Source organism: Drosophila biarmipes, chromosome 3R (assembly GCF_025231255.1).
Source record: "Drosophila biarmipes strain raj3 chromosome 3R, RU_DBia_V1.1, whole genome shotgun sequence".
Lineage (NCBI taxonomy): Eukaryota > Metazoa > Arthropoda > Insecta > Diptera > Drosophilidae > Drosophila > Drosophila biarmipes.
In genome coordinates this window covers 3910378-3931483 of record NC_066616.1, presented here as the reverse complement: position 1 = coordinate 3931483, position 21106 = coordinate 3910378, and the positions used below count along the sequence as shown (strand labels likewise).

At 43.7% G+C, this 21106-nt stretch overlaps 1 protein-coding gene across 1 annotated transcript; it reads left to right on the top strand.

Moving 5' to 3' along the window:
• The first annotated feature begins 2320 nt into the window (after window positions 1–2320).
• On the top strand, window positions 2321–20441 carry LOC108032936 (mpv17-like protein). Its single transcript, XM_017107008.3, has 4 exons — window positions 2321–2460; window positions 17859–18084; window positions 18155–18362; window positions 20045–20441. The coding sequence occupies exons 2-4, from the start codon at window positions 17933–17935 to the stop codon at window positions 20264–20266; spliced, it is 582 nt and encodes a 193-aa protein (XP_016962497.1). The 5' UTR covers window positions 2321–2460; window positions 17859–17932; the 3' UTR covers window positions 20267–20441.
• Window positions 20442–21106: the final 665 nt, after the last annotated feature.

Below are 21106 nucleotides of genomic sequence, written 5' to 3'. Positions count from 1 at the left end.
AATACACTTATGAGCCCGCACACCCGTAGATACGAATGTGTATCTATGCTTTCTTGGGCGCTAGTGTAACTTGGCCTTTTGTGTAACGAAACGTGGCAGCGGAAAAGAGCAGTCGCCACAACAAAAGCGCCCAGGGAGCTGCCACAATGTGAGAGCTGATTGGGGCGCCCCGTTTTAGGATTTGGCATTCGCATTTGACGCTGCCACGTGTTGCCAGCACAAACACCACACACTCGAAAACACACGCGCTTCAATTGCATACGCCCTGCGCTCTGGCCGCAGTCGGACAAGCTGGCCAGGGGATGTGCAGGTGCACAGGGAGAAATTATAGCTCTGTTTCCCTTTCTTTGCTACTCACAGAAAAGGTTTTGACCATGCCACACCACCTATTTCTCTTTCCTGTCGTCTGGATTAACCCACGATCCGACACCCAATTAACCCCTGGCAAGCACAAAGGCGAAACACAGCGCGTTTGGGAGTGGGGTCTAGCAGCCTAGCAAATCATTAATTAAGCCCGGCCAAATACAGAAACCAGACAAACGCATGAGAAATTATTATAATGAACACGCACGGGGAAATGGGCGCAAAAAGCTCTGCGGGAAGTCACCTTCCCCTCCTCTGCCCCAACTAATTAGCATGCTGAAATGTGTTTGGCTGCAAACACCACTCGGAGGTCGAAGCGAGGTCCAAGCCACTTCTGGCGTGGAAAAATAAGGCTTGGTGGGAGTGGGCAAGAAAACACATTAGTTGCAGCGGCAAGGGCAAGAAGCATTAAGGCAGAAGGTCACGGAGGTGGGAAAAACTATTTATGTCAAGAAAAGCTGGAGATTATGGTCTTTTGCGGACGGAAACGAATGGCTAGAGAACTAGAATATGTAATCTAACAGGGGGATATGTTTCTTTCAAAGCCCACACGATCTTTAACCAGAAATAGAATACAAAATTGAATGCACAACCTACCACCCAGCTGCTATTTGTGTCAGTGGAAAATATAAATGGTGATTATGAACGTCCGGTAACGTGAAGTGCCCACCGAGTGGAAAGCAGCCAACATTGTATGGCTGCAAATTGCACGAGAACAAATATAAATATGGGTACTTAAACATCATGCTCGGCAGATTCAGTCTAACCTCAAACTCATTACGTCCCCTTCTCGCCGACACGCCCCTCGCTGCCCGCACGTCTTCCGCCTTAATGACAGACGAATATTTTGTATAATATAGACATTTTCTACGGCCCCGACTTGGCCAAGTTGAAGAACCGAAGAGGAGGCAAGACCGAGCCAGCTGAAAAGCGACCTGGCAAAACCGCAAAAACTCGCCTTTGGTTATTTTGTATCTGGCATTGTCATTGCGGCTGATGTTGCTGTTGCTGCTGCCGCCGTTGTCGTTGCCGTTGCTTTTGCTGTTGCTGATGTTGCTGCTGTCATGGCTGTTCTGCTGGCCAAAACGTGCAATTAAATGCTGTATAGAAGCCGCCGCTGCCATAAACCTCGTCCGTACACAGAGAATAAGTATTAAAAAGGCTGGTGATTAATTGGGAAAAATTCGAAGAAATGGACATAAGACGAAGCCGAAGTTTTTGGAACATACTGATTCTCGTAAGGGCTTTTGGGTTTAAACTATTTGTTTCACCTCACATTAGAAAACTGATCCTCCTCCTGCCACAACGATAACATAGACATCGCTTTTTATCCTTCACAGGAATAAACTGGAAGCCGGAAGCATCACTTGATGCAAAATGGATGTTATGCAATCACCTTCATCGGATGAATGATTCGCTTTGAGTGAAACGATAAAGTCATGATGATACACCAGTTAACTCTTGTTCAAGCACAACGTTGGTCGTTTAAAGGCATTGAATTGGGTCTAAAACAAACAGCTGACCTTATTAGAAACTGCTTGTTAAGTCTCTCAGCAGAGATTTAACTTTGATCTAAAATTTCGCATAAATACGGATCCGATAAAAACATATTGCACATCGACATACTTTACGCAACCTCTTAAGATTTGTTGAAGCGGATTTCCTATACCAATTCTCTCTCTGTAGAACGGTGGAAGCCAACTTATTGGCAGTTGCTTGCCAAATGCAATGAATGAAAATTGCACAAAAAGAGAGGCAGAGGCCAGAACACAATTACAGCCAGCGAGGCATTCACCAGGCAAATTATTGATTGGCAACCGCAGAGATGCATTCCGCCGAGAGACACAGAGATACAAAGATGCAGAGTCGACCGGGCACTCGCTAATGATGATGACGCTGGCTACCGGCCACTGGCCACTGGCCACCGCTTCTCACTCTCTTTTGGCCGCCATTGACATTGAAATCTGGCAATTTGCAATCATTGCAATTAGTTTTTATTTCTTGGCCGAGCCAAACGCCTCGCGAATCGTCGCGGGTTATTCGTACAAACTACTGCTGAGGATTTCGAGTGCGACAAGTTTTCGCGGAAATCATCTGGTAATGACAAACGATGGCAGCTTGCATAAGAGTGCCGCGCACTTCCAACTGCTCCTTTTTCGGATCTCGAGAGAGCGATCCGCAATCGCAAGTAGCTAATTGCCAGCCGACTATTTATAGCAGCGCATTTTTAAAGTTCAAATATGCGATTTGTCGGAAGTAATTTGCCCATTCAGCGCGTCTATAAATAGCGGCCCGCTACTCGAAAGCCTTGGGGTACCCACGAGTGGCAAGGTGCTGGGAATACGCGGATCCCCAGTCCCCTTCACGCGATTACGACTGTGACTCGCCCCGCAAGTGGGTCAAATCGTCATCGCCGGGGAGAAGCCTTGCTCCACATTGCCCACTGAACGCTCTCGCTTCCGCTAATCTCGGGGCAACCTGCGGCAAAGCGAATGTGCATCTATATGCTGGGGATATCGGGCTTGAATGGGGCATAAGCAGCTGGCTATCTGCTTGCGGTTGAAGTCCAAGCCGGAACGCTGCACTCGCACAAAAACAGAAGTTACATCTAGAAAAAATGGATTGCATTATAGGTTGTCCACTATTCTTCCGAATGTATTACGTAAATGTTCTTAAATTGTGCTGTTAACTTCACTTCCGGCGTCTTGAAAACGAATAGGGTTTTAATGGTACGCTGAAAAGTAACCTGCAAGTGCTCACAATGTTTTTTCAGTGTAAAAGCGAGAGTAAATCTTCGTCTAAAATTATTTCCACGCTTCGAGCCGTCTTTTCAGTTTTCCAGGCGAGCTCATGCAAAAGTCCAACAGCAGTGATAATGAACAGGTTTATGTTGATGGCTTGTCTTCCTTTTTCACCTTTTGCCGGTTTCTGAGAGGCTTCGCAGTGCTGTGCGTAGGCACGGTCCCCGGCCAAGTTCCATTCCCAATCCCTGTCACATTAATCACGGCTACATTTGCCATGCAATTAAGCAAATGAAGCCTGCATTTAAGTGCTGACAATGATGATGATGATGGGGACTTGGGCTGGAGCGCGAACTGGGAATGGAAATGGGACTGGGACTGGCACTGGGAACTCGGCGAAATCATTAGGCTAATGTGGTTAGTTGAACATCGATAAGTGAGTGTGCCCCATGGGCAAGCAGTGGCGATGTGACTCCGCTTAATGCGCATTTAATACCCCTTTGAGTCATTAGAAATTCAATCGAGTCGCTCAAAATAATTGACCCCCTTCGGTTCCGATTCGCGACTGTCGTTTCTGGCTATTCATCACCCGAATCACAATCGAAATGCAATTTGCTGATGTTTGTGACGGCAAATCGAAAAAGCACACTCGCACGTGAAGAGGAATTGACGCATTCCGCCCCTCAGTCATTCACCGCCGGCGTGGCCTTTTCGACTGTTTGCCTCATTGTCTTATTGGCCAAGCGAAATCTCGCCAACAGCCGGTTACCGACGAGAGGCGAAAATGTCAAAAGCATTCCGCCATAATTAAATTATAAATCAAAAATTGCACCGAGCTGTTGCTTTCTTTGCGCAACAACAAAATTGCATTTCGGATTTTGAGCGCAAATCGCTGAGATACGAGTGTGAGTGCCATGAAACATCGCGCATACGCCGCGTTGCATGGCAAATAAAATGAAATCAAAAGGCAGCGTAAATCCGCTTTAACGCAACACATAATTCAAATTCGAAAGTGGAATTATGTAGGAAAACATTTTGTAAAGCATTTGATTTCCACCTTATTCACATGTAAATATTTATACGAACAAGAGGAACATAGATCATTCGGATGTATTGTGATGAAAAGGATTAAGATATATTTTGGCTTGTTAAAGGGCGAACGCAACATAAAATCAAATTGGTTAAAGACCAAGTCGAGCAAATAATATATTTTCAAGAATGAAAAAACTCTGGAGTTGATAACTTGCTACACCTTATTGTTTTATGCTATGGAGTATTTTTTCGAACGGTTTTCCTGTGTTTTCAGGCTGCCTTCACTGCGTGTAATTTCCCGTGCCCGCTTTCCCGGCGCCCCTGGGTCCCGCATTTTCCAACGTGACCGTAGCCCCAAACGCACCCAAACTGCCTTTCTGGTTGGGTCGCCAATCATGTGTCGCAAACATGATTTATTTCGTCAATTTATGCCAAAAGTGTAAAACGGGTTTCTACCGTGTGCCAAATGAAATATTGTGACGTGCACTATCATTTACATATGTTTCACAGCCCCCAGTGGGCGGGTGTGTGTGCGGAGGGGGCGTGGCACTGCGTTTAGGAATGCGACAGTTGACTGAGGCTGTCTCGCTCTCCCACTCGCCCCCGTCTCTTTCGCTCCGCCTGCATTTGTTGGCACTCGCAATTTAGCAAAAAGGGAAATTACATTTAAATTGAATTGTAAACCGAATAAATTGAGGGGTTTGGGGCTGGAGTGGGGAGGAGTGGGGAGGAGTGGCTGCGCAGTTGAATTTGCCAGAAATTTACGATTACGATTGAACGCAAATGGAATTCCTCTTTCTGCGGGCTGCTGCCTGTATAATTTACCATATATTTGGAAAGTTATCAGGCGTTACGCAAGCCTTTCTGAATTCTAAGCTTTGGGCGTTTTCCCAAAAATGGAAATGGCTGACAAACTTCAAGTCAATTAGCTCGGGCTCTTGCAATGGAAGCACTCATTTCCGTTTACCTTCCTTGCAAAAGGATGTTATTTCAAAGTTTTCCAGTGAAATATTGTTTTACTAATAAACATAAATGATATATAGTGTGATACTAAACCGTGTTTTAGCTGAGCCTCAAAGACATAAGGACAATTTCTGTGACGAAAACATTCGGATGCTGATCTAAGTTTCAGTAGTGCAGATTATGTATTTGTTGTGACCGCATCAAGTCCAGTCCACAATGTATCTCGGGATAATAAAATTTAAATTTTAATTTATTTAGCATATGGCATATTCCACACAAGCCGACGCAAAACCAAAAACAAAATTAAACCCGTATTTGTGATGCAACTTGGGTAATTTGAGGGGGCTCGGTGAAAATCGAGGGAAATAAAACATTTCTATTTAATCTGGTTGTTATTGAGCTGTGGCTGGGTTGGAATGGGCCTTTTTAGGGAACTGGAAATTGCACATACCAAGCGGATTGCACAACCGCAAAATGCCGACTAATTAAATTAATAGGAAACAAATGCATAATGAGTGCAGGCGACCCAGACCAATCAGTCCGTATCTGCAGAGTCAATTAATGTTGTCCGAGCTTGTGGTGATTTAGGTGCAATTAAAGTGCAAATTCTCAAATATTTTTCTGCTGAGAGCAGCTCCAAGCGATATGCAAATTAAGCACATGCCAACTAAGCTATCTATGGCCAAGTACAGATACAGATATCTGTATCCGCAAGACACCAGATACCGAAAAGCAGATACCATACACCAGAATACCAGATACCAGAAGCCAGCAACCAGACATTGCAATAGCAAAGCCATGGCAACAACTTTTATCGCATGTGCATTTTCTTGGCCCGCGACGCCAACGACGATAAATGCAAATCTTGACAGTTTTCTCTGAAACATTTTTATTTATTTTCGGCTGCAGTTTTTCTGCCTGTACTTTTCTCCTCGTCTATTTCCTTGGCTTTAGTTTTCATTGTCTGCCCGTCTGGGTTTGCGTTGGCTTTGGCCATTTGACCATTCAAAAAGCACGTTTTGTGCTCGCACATCCGCCGCCGTTTGGGTGGCTATTTGTTGGAGGTTTTGGATGCAGTTGCAGTCGCCGCGCCGAAAGATACAAAAGTATTTGAGCGGAGGAGAGGGTTGTATGCTGATTCCCCCTCCCCACCCTCCATCGGCAATGGACCCTGGCAAGATTGTCGCAATTTCCACGGCTACGAAACTCGCTTCGACTTTGTCCTGACACTTAAACGAACAGCTTCGCTCGGGGGAGTTCAGTTTCCAAGATAAGGTTCGTTTCACAACCTCAAGGCGTCATCAGAAATATGTTGAAAATACAACATTTTATAAAGGCTTGAGTTGAGTCAGTTAAAATGGTACTTGCTAATTTTGAAGGCGTTATTCTTGGACAATTAGCGAACACTTTTAAACGAGCGTTTGGTGACAGTGTTGAGATGGTTGACATCAGTGGTGTTTACTTAAAAACTAGGTTCCCAATCGTACCTTTTATAGTAATATATGTGATAAGACCCATAGCCCATTAAGTTAAATTAATGTTCAACTTTATATTCGGTATTCTAATTCTTTTGGTTTACGAATTGATCTATTAAGATATTTTTTTCTGTTATTCCGATTTTGCTTGTTCCCTATGAAACGCACTGCATTGCTGCAAAACTATCCAACTTTAGTACAGTGAGATGAATACTCTCCAAGTCAGAGATCGCTTTAATCCGCTGTATGAATTTCCTGGCAATTAGTGGGCCCATTCAGAAGTTCCCCACGGCGTTCCATCATCTGCATTTTAAATGGGGGCTCAAATTGTACTCGGAATTAATTATTGGGGAATGTTATTAATCCATTAGATCCATTTCATGGCAGGTTACAGTTTCCGTTTTGTACCGGTGTATTGTGTATCAAGGGCAGGGCGATTGGGATTTTCCGACCGAGGTTGTGCAATATTCAATCGCAATCTCACTATCGATTACTACTCACCTTCTCATACATAATTCATCGGGGCCTGTTCGGGCGTTTAATATGAAAACCAATTAATTAAACTCTCAACGGCAAGCGTCACGACTAAAAGCTTAGAAATTACTTAATAAATTACTCTCATTAAAGCCACAAAGGAAAAGTCAGCAGGCGAGGCCCCATTTCCCCGAACCGACCGGTCCTCCCTCCAAACTTCCCTTGGACGACACCGTCAGGCGTTGATTTATATTAATCGACCCGCTTGCACAGCTCCAGGCATTATTTATTTGAGGCAGCAGCAAAAACAAAGCAGCGGCAAAAAATATGCCAAGTAATAAATTGAATGAATCTACACATCACATGGGGTTCGCGAAATACACGGCAAGAAACAGGTCTGCCCAGTTGCTTATTTTCATCTAAATTAATGCTTATATTGTATTAACGCTACTATCACGATCAAGAGATGAAGTCAACGTCCGTGTACCTTGTTGAAGGATTTTAATGAATTGGTAGTTATCTTGGGTATTTTTCAGTGCATATTTACGATTTAGTATGGTATTTGGGCACTTGGAAAGGAAAACGCAAAATATGCGCTAATTTTTTATTTAAATTGCGTATGCCAAGCCAACCATTCGGAACTGAGGGCAAGTAAACGGAACGTAAAGAAAAGAGCAGACACAATGTGCCACATGATTTATTGGCCAAGAAAAGGCCAAAGAAAATATTGGTATTTCTGCAGCTTAAGTGGGTAGAAGCTTCTCTAGTGGGTCACCGGAAAACACTTAAAATCAGCTGTCCCAAAATAGCCCGGGGTTAATTCGGGAGGTGAGTTGGCTCGGGAAGCGGGCCAGGAAAATGCTGACTCCGAAATGAAGTTGCCAGCCGGGCCCAGAAGAAATTGCCTCATGATTACGTCGACCGCCCGACCATCCAAGCGTCCGTCCCTCCGACTGCCAGTCGCTTGTCGGTCTGGGTCCGTCACGTCCATGTCGTCTAGCTGTCTCTTTGGTCTCGGAGGAAATACAAAAGTTTCCAAGTTTATGCGCTATAAGCACGTGCCCGAGTCTTTGCCAAAATTTCCCATCGCCCCCGGCAGTTTCCCCGGACTGTCCGTGTCCGCCCCTTTCGAAATTCACTTCATGTTAATTTTCTTTTCTTTGATTTTGCGTTTGCATTTCGGCTTGCCACTCGGGGTTTAATGTAATTCTTTAGCATTTGCCTTCGAAATGAGGTTAAGCTGGCACATTGCTGAATGGCAAATGGTGAATGCTAAATGGCAGGCACTGTGCGCCCGAAATGGGTCACCTCGAGCAGATACTTCAGGGTAGCGGAAAATGTGGCATGGAAAAATGTGTGCGCTCGGGAATACATCAAAGTGAATCTGTGGAAAGCGAGTTTTGGGGTGGACGAGAGAGTTTAATTAATATTCCTAACACTTTTTTACACATAATCGAACTTCTAAAGTTTGTTAAAAAGTAAACTGTTGAGAAGAAAAGTGTTACATTCAACAAATGTTTTGTTGAATAAATAATTTTTCTTAGCTAAAAATATTATATTATTAAAGAACTGCAGATTATTTTTTAGGTGAGGGCGTTTCTGAGTTCGAAGACTTGGTTTCATAACTGGGGGTCGTTTCACTGAGGTGGGCAATATGAGCTATTTTAAATTGTTCTCCTTTGTAATTAATTTATTTTATTCCTAAGATAAAAACGCCGTGGGGTAAAAGAATTTAATGATTATGTTGTTTACGTAAACAAAGTGTAAAAACAATTAAATTTCTTTCAATTTTATGACTCAGATGAAGATCATTCATTTTACTAAAGAAAAGAGAAATAGTACTTGAAGTTTAAATACTTCAATTTGTACATGCAACTCAAGTAATACAATACATTGTGTAATTGAAACCTAACTCAATTTTAACTTACATTTTTAATTTTACAGCTGCGTTTTTTTTTTGGTAAAACACATAAAAAATGTACAAAAATTTTGAAAAATTTGCAGAGCTATCTACTACCAATGCTTGTTTTACTGTGAGCTTTGCCCAACGGCATCCCAGCGACTTTAAATGATTATATTTAGTTATCATTATCATTAGACCGTCAGGTTCCCCTCGATTTCGCTCGGCTCATTAGGAGCGCATCCCGAGGAGTCTTAAGCTGCCTGATTGATCAGCAGTTAATAATAGTGAGCGACCCTCGACTAAATTCTGAACCTAGTCCAGAAACGGAAACGGGAAAGGGTTCGGGAAGCGGGTGAGCCCGTAAATGCACCGACCGTCCATGCTTATAATTTGAGGCCGAGCAGACAAAGTCCGAACCCCGCGCGCCACCAATGTAATTACGAACACGGCACGCAGTCGGTCAGCCACTCCCCTTGCCCAGTGTCCCGGTAATGACTACACCTCAAATTGCACAGGGGGTACAAGATACAAATTCAAGCCCGTCGGGCGCCTAAGGTTTCCAGCGGGAGATCCACCCGAAACAAGGAAACGATGACGTACAAAAAGACTCGGAGCTGGAAAAAACAATAACCCCAAATGGGAAAAAAGAAAATCAGACAAACAACCGAATTAACAGAACGCAGAAAAAACCAGGGAGGGGGAACATAATGCGAGTTTAAGTGCATGAAATTACAAACTGCCTGGAGTTGGGCCCATGGATGGCTGGCTGGCTCATGGGCTCAGTGGCGTAGGAGGAGGGATAGAAGGCCGAAATGGTTCTGCACCCTTCTCACTGCTTTATCTTTTTATATTAGTGCGGATAGTGCGCATTTTCTGCAAGATACACACGATTTCTAAGTTTCGAAGCGACCCCAAGTGGGAAAGGTGGGTTCCACACCTAACCCCTGAGCAAACCCCTCCTAGCAAAGAGCTGGGTCCGCCCCTGCTCGGAACTCTGCCTGCTGTGCGGGTCCAAAGGGTTCGGGGCTGTGAGCTCAAAACTGGCTGCACCCTTCCTTTTCCTTTGTCCAACTAATTTCGAGCGCCGCGATAGTTGGTGACGATCTGAAATGAGGCATAGAACGCTGCACTTAATGGGACATTGTAAATAATTGCGGAAGTGATAGAGCCCCGCTCGCCTGGCATTTGAATCGCAGATGTGTTCGAACTGTTTGATACTCGTAGTGTGTTGGGCTCGCCGTTGGCCGCTCGCTTATCTTGTAATTGTTGATTTAGTGTGTGCTCAATTTTTATTTTCGTGCGGTTCAGGTTCGACGGCAGCCCGCTAGTGCAGTGGAAGGGCGCAGGGGCTGCGGAGGGGGGATTTGGTGGGCTTCGGTGGGGCGGATTGTTTGCCCGCCCGGTTCATTGTTCGCTCATTGACATCGCCCGTGGTTGTTGTCGTTCCCGGCGCGTGACAAATGACTTTGCCGATGCATTCCACATTTTCGTATGTACGTACACTGCGAAAAAGATACGAGTGGGCAAACAACACCTTTTCCTTCACATTTAAATATGTTGAGAAATACGTATATTCTGCCCAATGTTGATCTCGAGGCACAGATCTGGCTTGATCCTAACCTTCGTGTTTACTTGAAATAGGAAGTACAATAGCTAAAATTAAAGATTATTATGCTAATGTAGCCCTGCCCACGTTATTCGTTCTTTAATGCCCCATCAGACAGTAACTTTAAAAGTCACGACCTTATGACCATAGCCAGTAGATATACGTGTTGAGCACAGAAATATGTAAGCTTTGACGATTTTTCGTTTCTAGTCGAAGATACCTTTTATCGATGGTTAGGAGCGTAACGGCTGGTTTTAGTCGACGCATTCGATATTCTAAATGTTTCTAGTTTTAAAAAATGGTATTGGTTACTGCCTTTGAGGGGAAACAACTATAGGGCTATATTGAAAATTTGAATTTTAAAGGAAGTAAAAAAACTTGATTGTAATTCACACATAATTAATTAAATAAGAAGCTTATTTGTGCGGTTATAAATAATCTTGTTCTTTGTTCCCTACAATCACCCATTTTTCGTTCATTCCACTCAAAACTAAAATGGTTTCTCTGGGGACAGTGGAGCTAAGAACGACGTAATCAATCATGGTTAGCTTCATATTATACTGGCTTTTCTCCTGGTGCACGGACTTAGTTGTGTACAGCATATGGCTCTGTCAATGGGTGTCCCTGTCCCTGTCCGCGTCCTACGTTGCCATCAATCGAAATCCAAACAGCCCGTCGAGCGGGCTCCGAATCAACAAACTGAACTGCTGCTGTTTATATAAAATATCTACATACTCGCATCTATCTATTGTTGCTGTTGGGACGTGGATGTATGGCCTCAGTCAGAGTCGAGCACGAGCACTACGACCATAATTGACAGTTGTGTCGGCATTTATTTATTTTATTTTTTCTAGGCGAAACTCACGCAAGCACACAAGCCAAGTGCACTGAACCGGGCGCTAAATTTGGGCAAAGCTTTTTACTGTTTTACTGGGTTCAATGTAACCCCGCGGGGTTTCCACCTTACGTAGGCGCTGCCACTCGATCCGAGGGTCCCGATAAAGCGACGGCCGTGCACTGATGGCGGTTCCTCGCATCTGCGGGGTGATTTACATTTTGCGATGGGTAAGGAAGGATAGGTGTGCGCCCTGAACTCGAATAGGTGGGGCAGAGATACTGGATGAAGCGGTGTCGAAAAATTCATAAGTGCAGTTGACAGAAAGGGAATCTCAAAGGAATTAGTTTGGTGTCAATTTGCAAGACCGAAGTGGGGCTAGACGACATCAGCTTGTTCAAGTTTCTCACTTTTTCACTTTTTCAATTAAAATCTAACTTATTGATTTAATTTTCGGAAATCATGATAAGAAAAAAAGGTAAATAAGTAGCCTTCAGTGTACTTTTAAGCCCCCTTTTACTCGACATTTCGTTTTAGATTTATAGAAATAATAATTATCGCCGGATTTCTATGCTTTTTCTTGGTCTCATTGCATTCAATTTCTTAACCCATTCCGCCCGGGCCACTTTTCTCCCTGGTGGCCGCGAACACCAAACGTCAATTCGGCACAACTGTCAGACCAAACTGTCTAGAAAGAGACGGGGAGCTAAGAAAGAGGGGGACAGGGACACATCGAGGGTGGGAAACAGAAACCGCCTAAAGTGTCAAACACGTTTGATGGCCAACTAATAACCGAGAGCCCCGCTGTCGTGTCAGCTGCAATTGACACTTGTGCGTCGGATGGGCAATACGAGTATTTATGAACCCGACGAACTCGAGCGTTTTCGCTGCCTCTAAATTTAATGGGCTGCTGGCAATCTGTCGCCTTTCTCACTGTTTGTCCCTTTGCTTAACTCCCAGCTCTGTCCGGCCGTATTTCGGATTACAAAGACTAGGTCAAATGGCATACCGAATAGAAGGCTGTTTATACAGTTTTGAAAAGCCTTTTAAATTCACAAAAAGATTTATTTAACATTTTATCATAACATTATTAAAGTGTCCAGTCCTGAATCTATTAAAAACAGCCAAATACACATCCCTGTGGTTCTGTCTTTCTTTCATGGGCCTCCTCGTTATTTCAGTTGACAATCAAATTCTACGAAATTGAATTCCCTTGTTCCCCGACACGCAATGCCGGGTTGCCAAACCCACCCTCCTGCTGCCTCAAGAAAAACAATAAAAATTGGAAATGAGAAAATCAAGCAAATTGCAATGGTTTTCGCTCCTTGGCCAGCATGTGTGCCGCTGTCCGTTATTGTATTTTACGTTTCTCATTTTTTATGTGCCCGGCCTCGCATTTTAATGCGAAAATGATTTCATAAATTGTTCGCCGGCGTGTTTATTTTGAAACTTTAGTTGCCGCTGGGCCCCGAGGGATAGCTAAAAAACCGAAGTAAAGAGAACGCACATATATTCTATTATTTCAGCTGTCAGACATTTCGACACTTGAAATTGAGCGTGTGTGATGTTTTCATTCTTGCAAAGGGGAATGGGTCGTAGGTGGGCTAAAGACAGGACAGACTCAGAATTGAAGAGCCCAAACACGGAAAAAATACATACGAAACTCAAAAGAAGTATTGCTAAAAGAGGGAAAGTATATAACAATGTACGAGGCACCTAATGTGCCAACTAAGGAGCACATCCTACAGCACAAACAGGTATAATATTGTTTAGCTCTGGAGTTTATGCTGGAAAACCACTTTAGTTGTGAGCAAGTCAACGTTTTCCGCAGTGTATCAAAGGGGGAACGAAGGAAATTCGCACAACAGGAAGCTGAAATTGGCACAGGAGCGCTTGAGCAAACAGCAAACATCGCCAAAGTTACTGCCGACGGAGGGGAGCTGCTTTATTGGAACGGCAGCTGTTGCCTGATAAGGTCGCACCCAGACTTCAGACCTCAGAGCCAGGTCCCGTATCCCTGTTCCATATTCGAAGACCCGACACAATGCCAACTGATTGCCGTCTTGCGTGTTTGTTTCCCCCTCCAATTTCCACCCGAGCCTTATTAATTATGACGGGACATGAATTGATAATGGCTGGAGTTCAGCCCGAAGAACTGCCGATGAGCAGCGATAGATAAGTACCGTCCGGGAGGAGGCTTCCTCCTTGATTGCACTTGATTGGGTTCGGGATCGGGATTGGGAGCTAATGGCGCCCAGCCCAAATGAAGGGTAATTACGGGGCTTACGAAACGCTTGTAAAATAACAAAAGGGAGGAAGTGGCCAGGCCCAGAAGCTTGATCCGAATCATGAAAGGACAGGACGACGGCCGATCACTGCCCTTAATTTGTTTTGTGATCAAAAGTACTTGAACAAAATTATTAGTTCAGTAAATATATGTTAAAAACGACAACATATTTGACTTGTTCCTTGCAACATCAATTCTAATTGCTTAAATGTTTATGACAAAGTATTAAAATGCTCATGGCAACTGACTTAGGTGTCAATCCTGAAATTATTATTTATTTTAAAATAAAGGAGAAACCTTTTTTATTATTTTTCCTGTTCTTCGACGGATATCGAGTAACTAACCCCCGACATCAAACCATATTGGGGTATAGCCCAACGCACCCGCTGAACCGTGTTTTTGTTTACTGCTTCGGCAGATTGCATGTGCTGCACTGCCACGCCCCCTTCAGTTGCAGACATGTAAATATCATAAAGCTGTGTATAAATAAATCAAATCATAGTGCAGGGCGCTGGGAACAAACAGCCCGCATCAGGCGGTAACAAATACACGTGTTTCGATGTGTTCAAAAAACCCATATAGCACCATCAAACCTCTCCGACCACCCCCTCCCACCAGCTATCAGTCAGCCAGAGTTCAATAAACAAAAGCCAGGAGAAGGAGCAGAAGGAGGGGGAGGGGCCACTAAACAATACATAACTGGAAATCAAATAAAGCGTCCGTGTGCTTGACAGAACGAGTGCAATCAAAACTCGCACCTTCAGATACAGATACTGCCGTGCTGGGGACTCGGATACAGATACAGATGCAATTAGCTTCGTTTCTTAGGCAATGCCCTTTGATGTAGGGCCGTGATATTAACAGCATGAAAAAAGCAACAAGTGTGAAGTTTTCATTGCAGGGGGCATCGGCATCGAAATTGAAATAAACCGAAAAAGTGGAGGGCAAAGCTGTGCGACAAGCCAATAACCATATTTAATATAGTGAACGTTTGATTGGACCGACAATGGGTGATCATTCAAAAGACAAAGAAAAGTATAAGCCTTGGGTATTTGAATTGGGCCTTGCAAGGTCGTAGTCCCTTCTGGAACACGAAAGTAAAAAAATTAAACACGTAAACCTCTAAATGTCCCTATTTAAAGTCAAACTGCATTGAAATACGACTGCCTCTTCACCACCTACCACATCTTTCAAAGGGAAACGCAGGGGATTGAGATGGCGGCCATTCCCTAGGTGAGATCGGCCAGCAGCTGGCTCCGGTCTCCATCCCTGCCTCTGTCCCAGCTCCATTCCCTGTCTCTGTGGCACCGTGGCAATTCACTTGGCCAACATCAAAAGCCCGTTCGAGTGGCGGCTGCCACTTTGCGAGAGTGCGAAATTAAAACAAAATGTTGCAAGATGCTGCGGGCAGTGGAGCTCCATCTCCTCATCCCATCTCGGCGAACCTCCTACTCGTGGCTGTTTGATTTCTCTGGGCTGATAAGCCGAGTTGGCCGTAGCTCTTCACATCATGCGTAAAACGGCGTCAAAATGCAAATGTTGCGCAGGAAACAGCCGGCAAGTTTTCCCCATTTCCCCCGGTTCTCCTGATTCCCCCTCGGCTGGCTGCAGCGTAAATAAACATTTTGCGCTTTAATTTATGTTGCAAGGTTTGTGGCTGTGTGCAACATGGGGAGAATTTTATTGCACATTCGCCTGGGGCCACATTGCAAAATTTATCATCAACGGCGAACTAAATGGGATAAATGGGGGCAGCGGCACCGCCAACAAATAAGTTTTCCGCCCGTGAACTATGTAAATTTATGAAAGCGAGCACATCAATTTGAAAAGGGCAGAACATCTCCGGTATTTCGGGCTGACCACATTTTCAAGGGCCGCAAAACTATTATAAAACAGCTTGCAAATAAATAAATAAATAAGCGAGCAAAATTTAATAAATAATTTTAAACAGAAAAAACAACATTTTATAATACTTATACACCCCAATTATAAATGCAATATGGATTAGTCTCCAAAAGAGATTTGCCGGTCACTTACTATTTTCTGTTGTAGATATTATGTTTAAAGCCTTTATGTATTAGTTTTGTAACATTAATATCGTGATCTAATATCTGTGTCAAACAAAATGCCAATCAAGTTAATGCTCAACTCGTACTGGCTTCAAGTAAGACTATCGCCTGTGCTCTCCATCGGAAGCCTTTGGATTGGGCGTTTTGAAAGGCGTGTATCAACTACCTGCACAATTAGTCGTACCACATGGCCGCTTGCCGGCAAAGTGCAACTTCAGCGGGCTGCACTCATTTAAAATTTAAAAGTGAAAATAATGCAAATTAATGTGGAGGCAACGTTTGGCTACGGCCCGCTGGTAAACAACAACCGCCCGGCCTGTTTGGACAGTTGCTGCTGGAACACATTGCATCTACCCCAGGAGGGATTCTCGGATCCCTGGCTCCGAACAAGGACACCGTCGTGTACATGTTAATTACTTGTGAAAATATGCAACAGACGGCAGCAACAAGGACCAGTTGCCATGAGGCGGACTTTTCACACCAGCCCAAATCGCCAGGTCGCTTGATTTCGGGACGGAACGGGTCGTATCGTTCCTTCTTTATGGTTCTGCTGACGAGTGCCCTTCAAAGCGAACCTGCCCGTCCCAAAGGCCAACTGTTCGCCGGGACTCTCCGCTTCCGTTTCTATTTCGGGGCTTGGCGTGTGTGCGGGCATACTAATTGCAAAGGCAACGCCACACACAAAAAAATATTGCACCAACTTGATAAACAGTATTATTTGGTAATATTTTGAGGAAATCCCGTGGAACAGAGGTGTTTTTGGTGATCGCTGAATCGGTAAACTTACTTCACTACATAAACTAATAATTTATCATTCTATCATTTCTACAAGGAGGTTTTCAAATAGACGTCAATCATCTGAGTACAAGGTTTTATTAATATTCAACACATTTTGTAAGGGTCGACTTTTACAAAATTTTTTTGGGTGCAGAACCAGCCACTACAACAGCAACCCCGACGTGCCGCATTGGATGTGGATCTTTAATCGCTTCCCCCGGAGCGACTTTTTGTGCCGCAAACTCATTAAGCGAAACAGAAAACCAGAAACAACTTCAAATCACACATCGTTTCTTTCTTCTTTCTCTTGCGCCCCTTTGGTATATTTTGTTATTTTTTATTACATTTCGGGACTGCCGGGCTTGTATCTTTCGCCCGGGCCTAATTGCTTTTTATGACAGTCGAGTGAATATGATAAATCTTTGGCCGTGGCCCGACATTATTTCGACATTTGTTTAGCTAGAAACATTCTTGGCAATTACATTTATGTTTGTGTTTCGTTTGTAGTTTGCTCCCCGATAATATTACATGACATGTGTTACGGGATGGCGAGTACCACCCCCTCTCCACTCACATTCGACTCACCTCTTAGCTGTCCAACCATCCATCAGTCCAGGAAAAGACCTGAAAGTGTCAGCTGTGAAGTGTTTCCATGGTCGACTTTTATTTGCAATTGGCTTAAGGCTGGATCTGAATGAGGAAATTCAACTCAAGAGCCTCAAGAGTGGCGGTTTCAATGGGTTAATCACTGCTGAGCGTAAATTATATTAAAAAGGTCTGCGACATAAAATCTAGTTTTCAAAAATAGCTTTGGAACTCTAGATTCAGGGTAATTCCTGGTTTTTAGTCCTCTTACTTTTGTTTAATAAAAATCTTTCAACATGGCTGTAAATGGACTTGATATAAAGACAGCTTAGAGCCAGTTCATTTTTCCTACAAATATAAATGAAAATACATTTTAACGACATATTGTCCAAAGTCATGCGGACTTAAATTAAAGACATTTGTTTTTCTTGATGCATATTTGGTTTATTTTCCATTTTTGGGAACCATTCTTGGCCTTATTCCCTTTAATTTTGTATTATGAGCTATTAATAACACTATAATTAAACCTAAATGCAACATTAAACTGGTTTGTAACGACCTGCTAAAGAATTACCAAGTTTTTAGGGCGTAGGTCTTGTCAACCTTTCTAGGTCATATGAGGTAAGACCACTATCTTGGCAAAAGTGAAATCCACCAAGACAAATATGGCACTGAGCTGGCATAAGTCACGGGGGAATAAAGCTCATCCAAGCGAACCGCACTGATCAAAAAACAATTTCTCTTTCAGCGTGTTTATAGCACTTTCGTGGAAGTAGGACTGGCACTGACGATCGGGAAGATTATCACACGAGGGCGTCGAAAATGTTTCGTAATTTTGTGAATTTTACAAACAAATACAAAATTATCCGGGGCATGATATCATATGGCACCCTCTGGCCCTGCGGATCGCTTATCGAGCAGACCATGATCGAGAAGAAGACATTCCGAACGTACGACTGGACGAAGTGTCTCAGGTGCGTCCCAGGGATCTTGGCCCGGTTCGATTGCTAATTGGCCCCGATGGCTCGGCTAATTCCATTGCAGGTTCAGTTTATTCGGCTTCTTTTTCATGGGGCCGACCATATATGTGTGGATCAGACTGGCGGGCGTTATGTGGCCCCGCACTGATATTAAGTCGTCGTTCTGCAAGGCGATCACCGAGCAGACCGCCTACGATCCGATGGCCATCAGCTCGTTCCTCTTCTTCATGACCTTGATGGAGGGCAACTCGTACGCGGAGGCCAGACGGGAGGTAAGGTCACTCTTCTTCCATTCGTAGATTTAACAGCAGGTTTTCATTTCGCTGAATATACCAATTTACATTTATTCCCTTATGTTTTGCATGTATCTAAAAAGTATATCTGGCATAACTCTTTAAGTAAGATATGCTTGCAGACAACTTAATATATCCTATCTCCCAGATGTGCCTATAGCCTAGTTGCGACTAGATTCCCATGGTATTTGTTTGGAAATCGGGTCTCCAACTCTATCGGCATCTTGCACCCAATTCGGTCTGTTGGTTTTGATTTCGGAAATACATTTTCTCACGACACACTCAGGCAGTCGCCGAGGCAGTATCTCCATCTTTGAATCTGTATCTATGAATCTACATCTGTGTCTGAGGCTGTAATGTAAGCATGCATAAATATCACCTGTCGCTTACCTCCATCCATTCCCAATGCTGCGTCTGGTCCTCCGCTTCGAACTGTCAACATTGATTTGTTGGCTCTGCAGCCATACTTTGAGATACTTTCAGGCACTTTGCTGCAGGGCCGAGTTCGGCTCCGGACTTCCATATCATTAGAAACCATTTATCTTGATAAATGTAAATGTTTTACCATATATTTGTGTCAAACGTGCGTCGTCTCATTTGCTTTGCATGCGTTCTCCAAAGATATATGGCCCGAATGTTCTGAGCGATGTGATCGGCTCAGGTCTTGGGCGTAAAAGAGTTGTGTGCATGGTTGATAAAGACGTTAGCCCCTGATCCTTGGCTAAAAATATTTTCGAATGGCAGCGAGTTAAAGGCAGAGAAGTAACACGATCAACTTAATAGGGTCTCAATCCCTAATATCGACAACCACTGGCTATGGCCAAAATTGGTTATTATTTTATTTTTTCCTGAATTACGGCTTAGGTCACCTATTTTTGCAAGCCGCTTTCCCAATGCAAAACAATGTTTGAGTATTACAGAGTGGGTTAAATTATCCTATGTTCCTAGCCTTGGGACTAAGTATTTTTTTTCCAACTCCTTCGACTTCACGCATTGTAAGCTTCAGTTTCTACATTTTTATAAAATATTTGTAAACAGAAAAAAACATTCGGATAATTCTGAAGGGAATATTATTATTTATTTTTTACAAACAAATATGTTGAGATGTTATTTTTAGTTCTCGGCACTTAAGTAGTTTTCCCAAGCATTTCATTCATTTAATTAAAATTTGCACCAAATGCAACTATAAATCGAATTGAAAATAGAATACTTATGGTATGCAATTTTATGCTTTACCTCTTATTAGCCAGCATTTTTGACAATTTTCCATTTGGATGCTCATGCCAGTGGTTAATTGTGCACACAAAGGTAGCCAATCAATAGTTAATTGCCAAACCTCGACTGCCCCGCCGCTTACTTTTTAAATTGGATTTCGTTTGCACATTGGAACGCAGTTCGGGCCAAGCCGATAATTTTTGGAGCCGGGCGTTATCTTTTAATTAACAGCATTAACCAAAACGCCACGCCCAGTCTAGCGCCCCATAAAAGAGAAAGAGAGAGAGGACCTGTCGGGCAATAAATAAAATTTTAAACATCTCCCACCGCCGCTGGCCAGCCGGCACTTAATTACAATTTTCCGCGCTGGCATTTTCCATTTTCCACCCGCTACTGGGAGCATTGTGTCACTGCACTCACTCCCCGGTGTCTCCTCTCGTTCCCAGGTCAGCGATAAATTCCTGGACGCCTACAAGGTGGGCGTTATTTATTGGCCCTGCGTGCAGACGGTGAACTTCGCCTTCGTGCCGGCGCGGAACCAGGTCATATTCACCTCCTTCTTCAGCATGTGTTGGACCACCTTTCTGGCCTACGTCAAGTTCCTGCAGCTACATCCTCCCGTCGATGTGGACCACCACGCCCTGGACATCCACTTCCTGGAGATGTGAGTTACCCAGTTACCCAAAATGTGATGGTACCACGCCAAAGGCACGCCTCTTGGAATGAGTTAATGACATGTCATCTCCCTTGTATATATTTTTGTGGGCCGCTGGCATTGTATAAATACATTTGTGTGTATGTACGCCCATTTATTCCTTCCTGATAAATAAGTTGTGATAAGTTCGTAGCTGGTGTTTTTCTCAAAATTCAATTGAAATCGGGCGTTATCGTCAGTTTCGTTTAGGAATCTCCTGGGAGTAGAAATAATAATGGGTGGATGGCTCTTGAGAATCTCAGACTCTGAACCATCAAAGGTGACCTGGAAAACATGCAAGCTTTTGTTTTTTACTTTTGTTTTTTGCAAATTTACGCTCCTAGGCAAGGGCCATATCAGACGAACTCTTGGCCAGTTTGCTGTGCCTATATTTGACTTCAATTGACCTGCATCAGCATTTATCAAAATTAATATTTATCATTTGTGCGCTTCTTTTGGCCGGGGGAATTGGGGTCCATTAAAATGCATACGCAACATCTATGCATATTATATACTGGATGGTGTATGCTATCTGTACGTTTGTGTATCTGCGGGTTCGTTGAAGTGAAACCGCTAAGTGGTTGTGCTGAATGCGAGAACGGAATACATAAATAATGCCGATTTAGATTATTCTGAAACAGAAACATCATCGCCAAAGTGTGGTCCGCATTCGGATTCGGACAAAATGCCAGCGAACAGAGCGCAGACGATGACGAGGCCATAATCAGGGGAATTAATATGGAAATGTATGCAGGGCAATCCGAAACCGCAGAAGTAAACGCAGAACACCAAACTGAACCCGCGAAATCCAAAC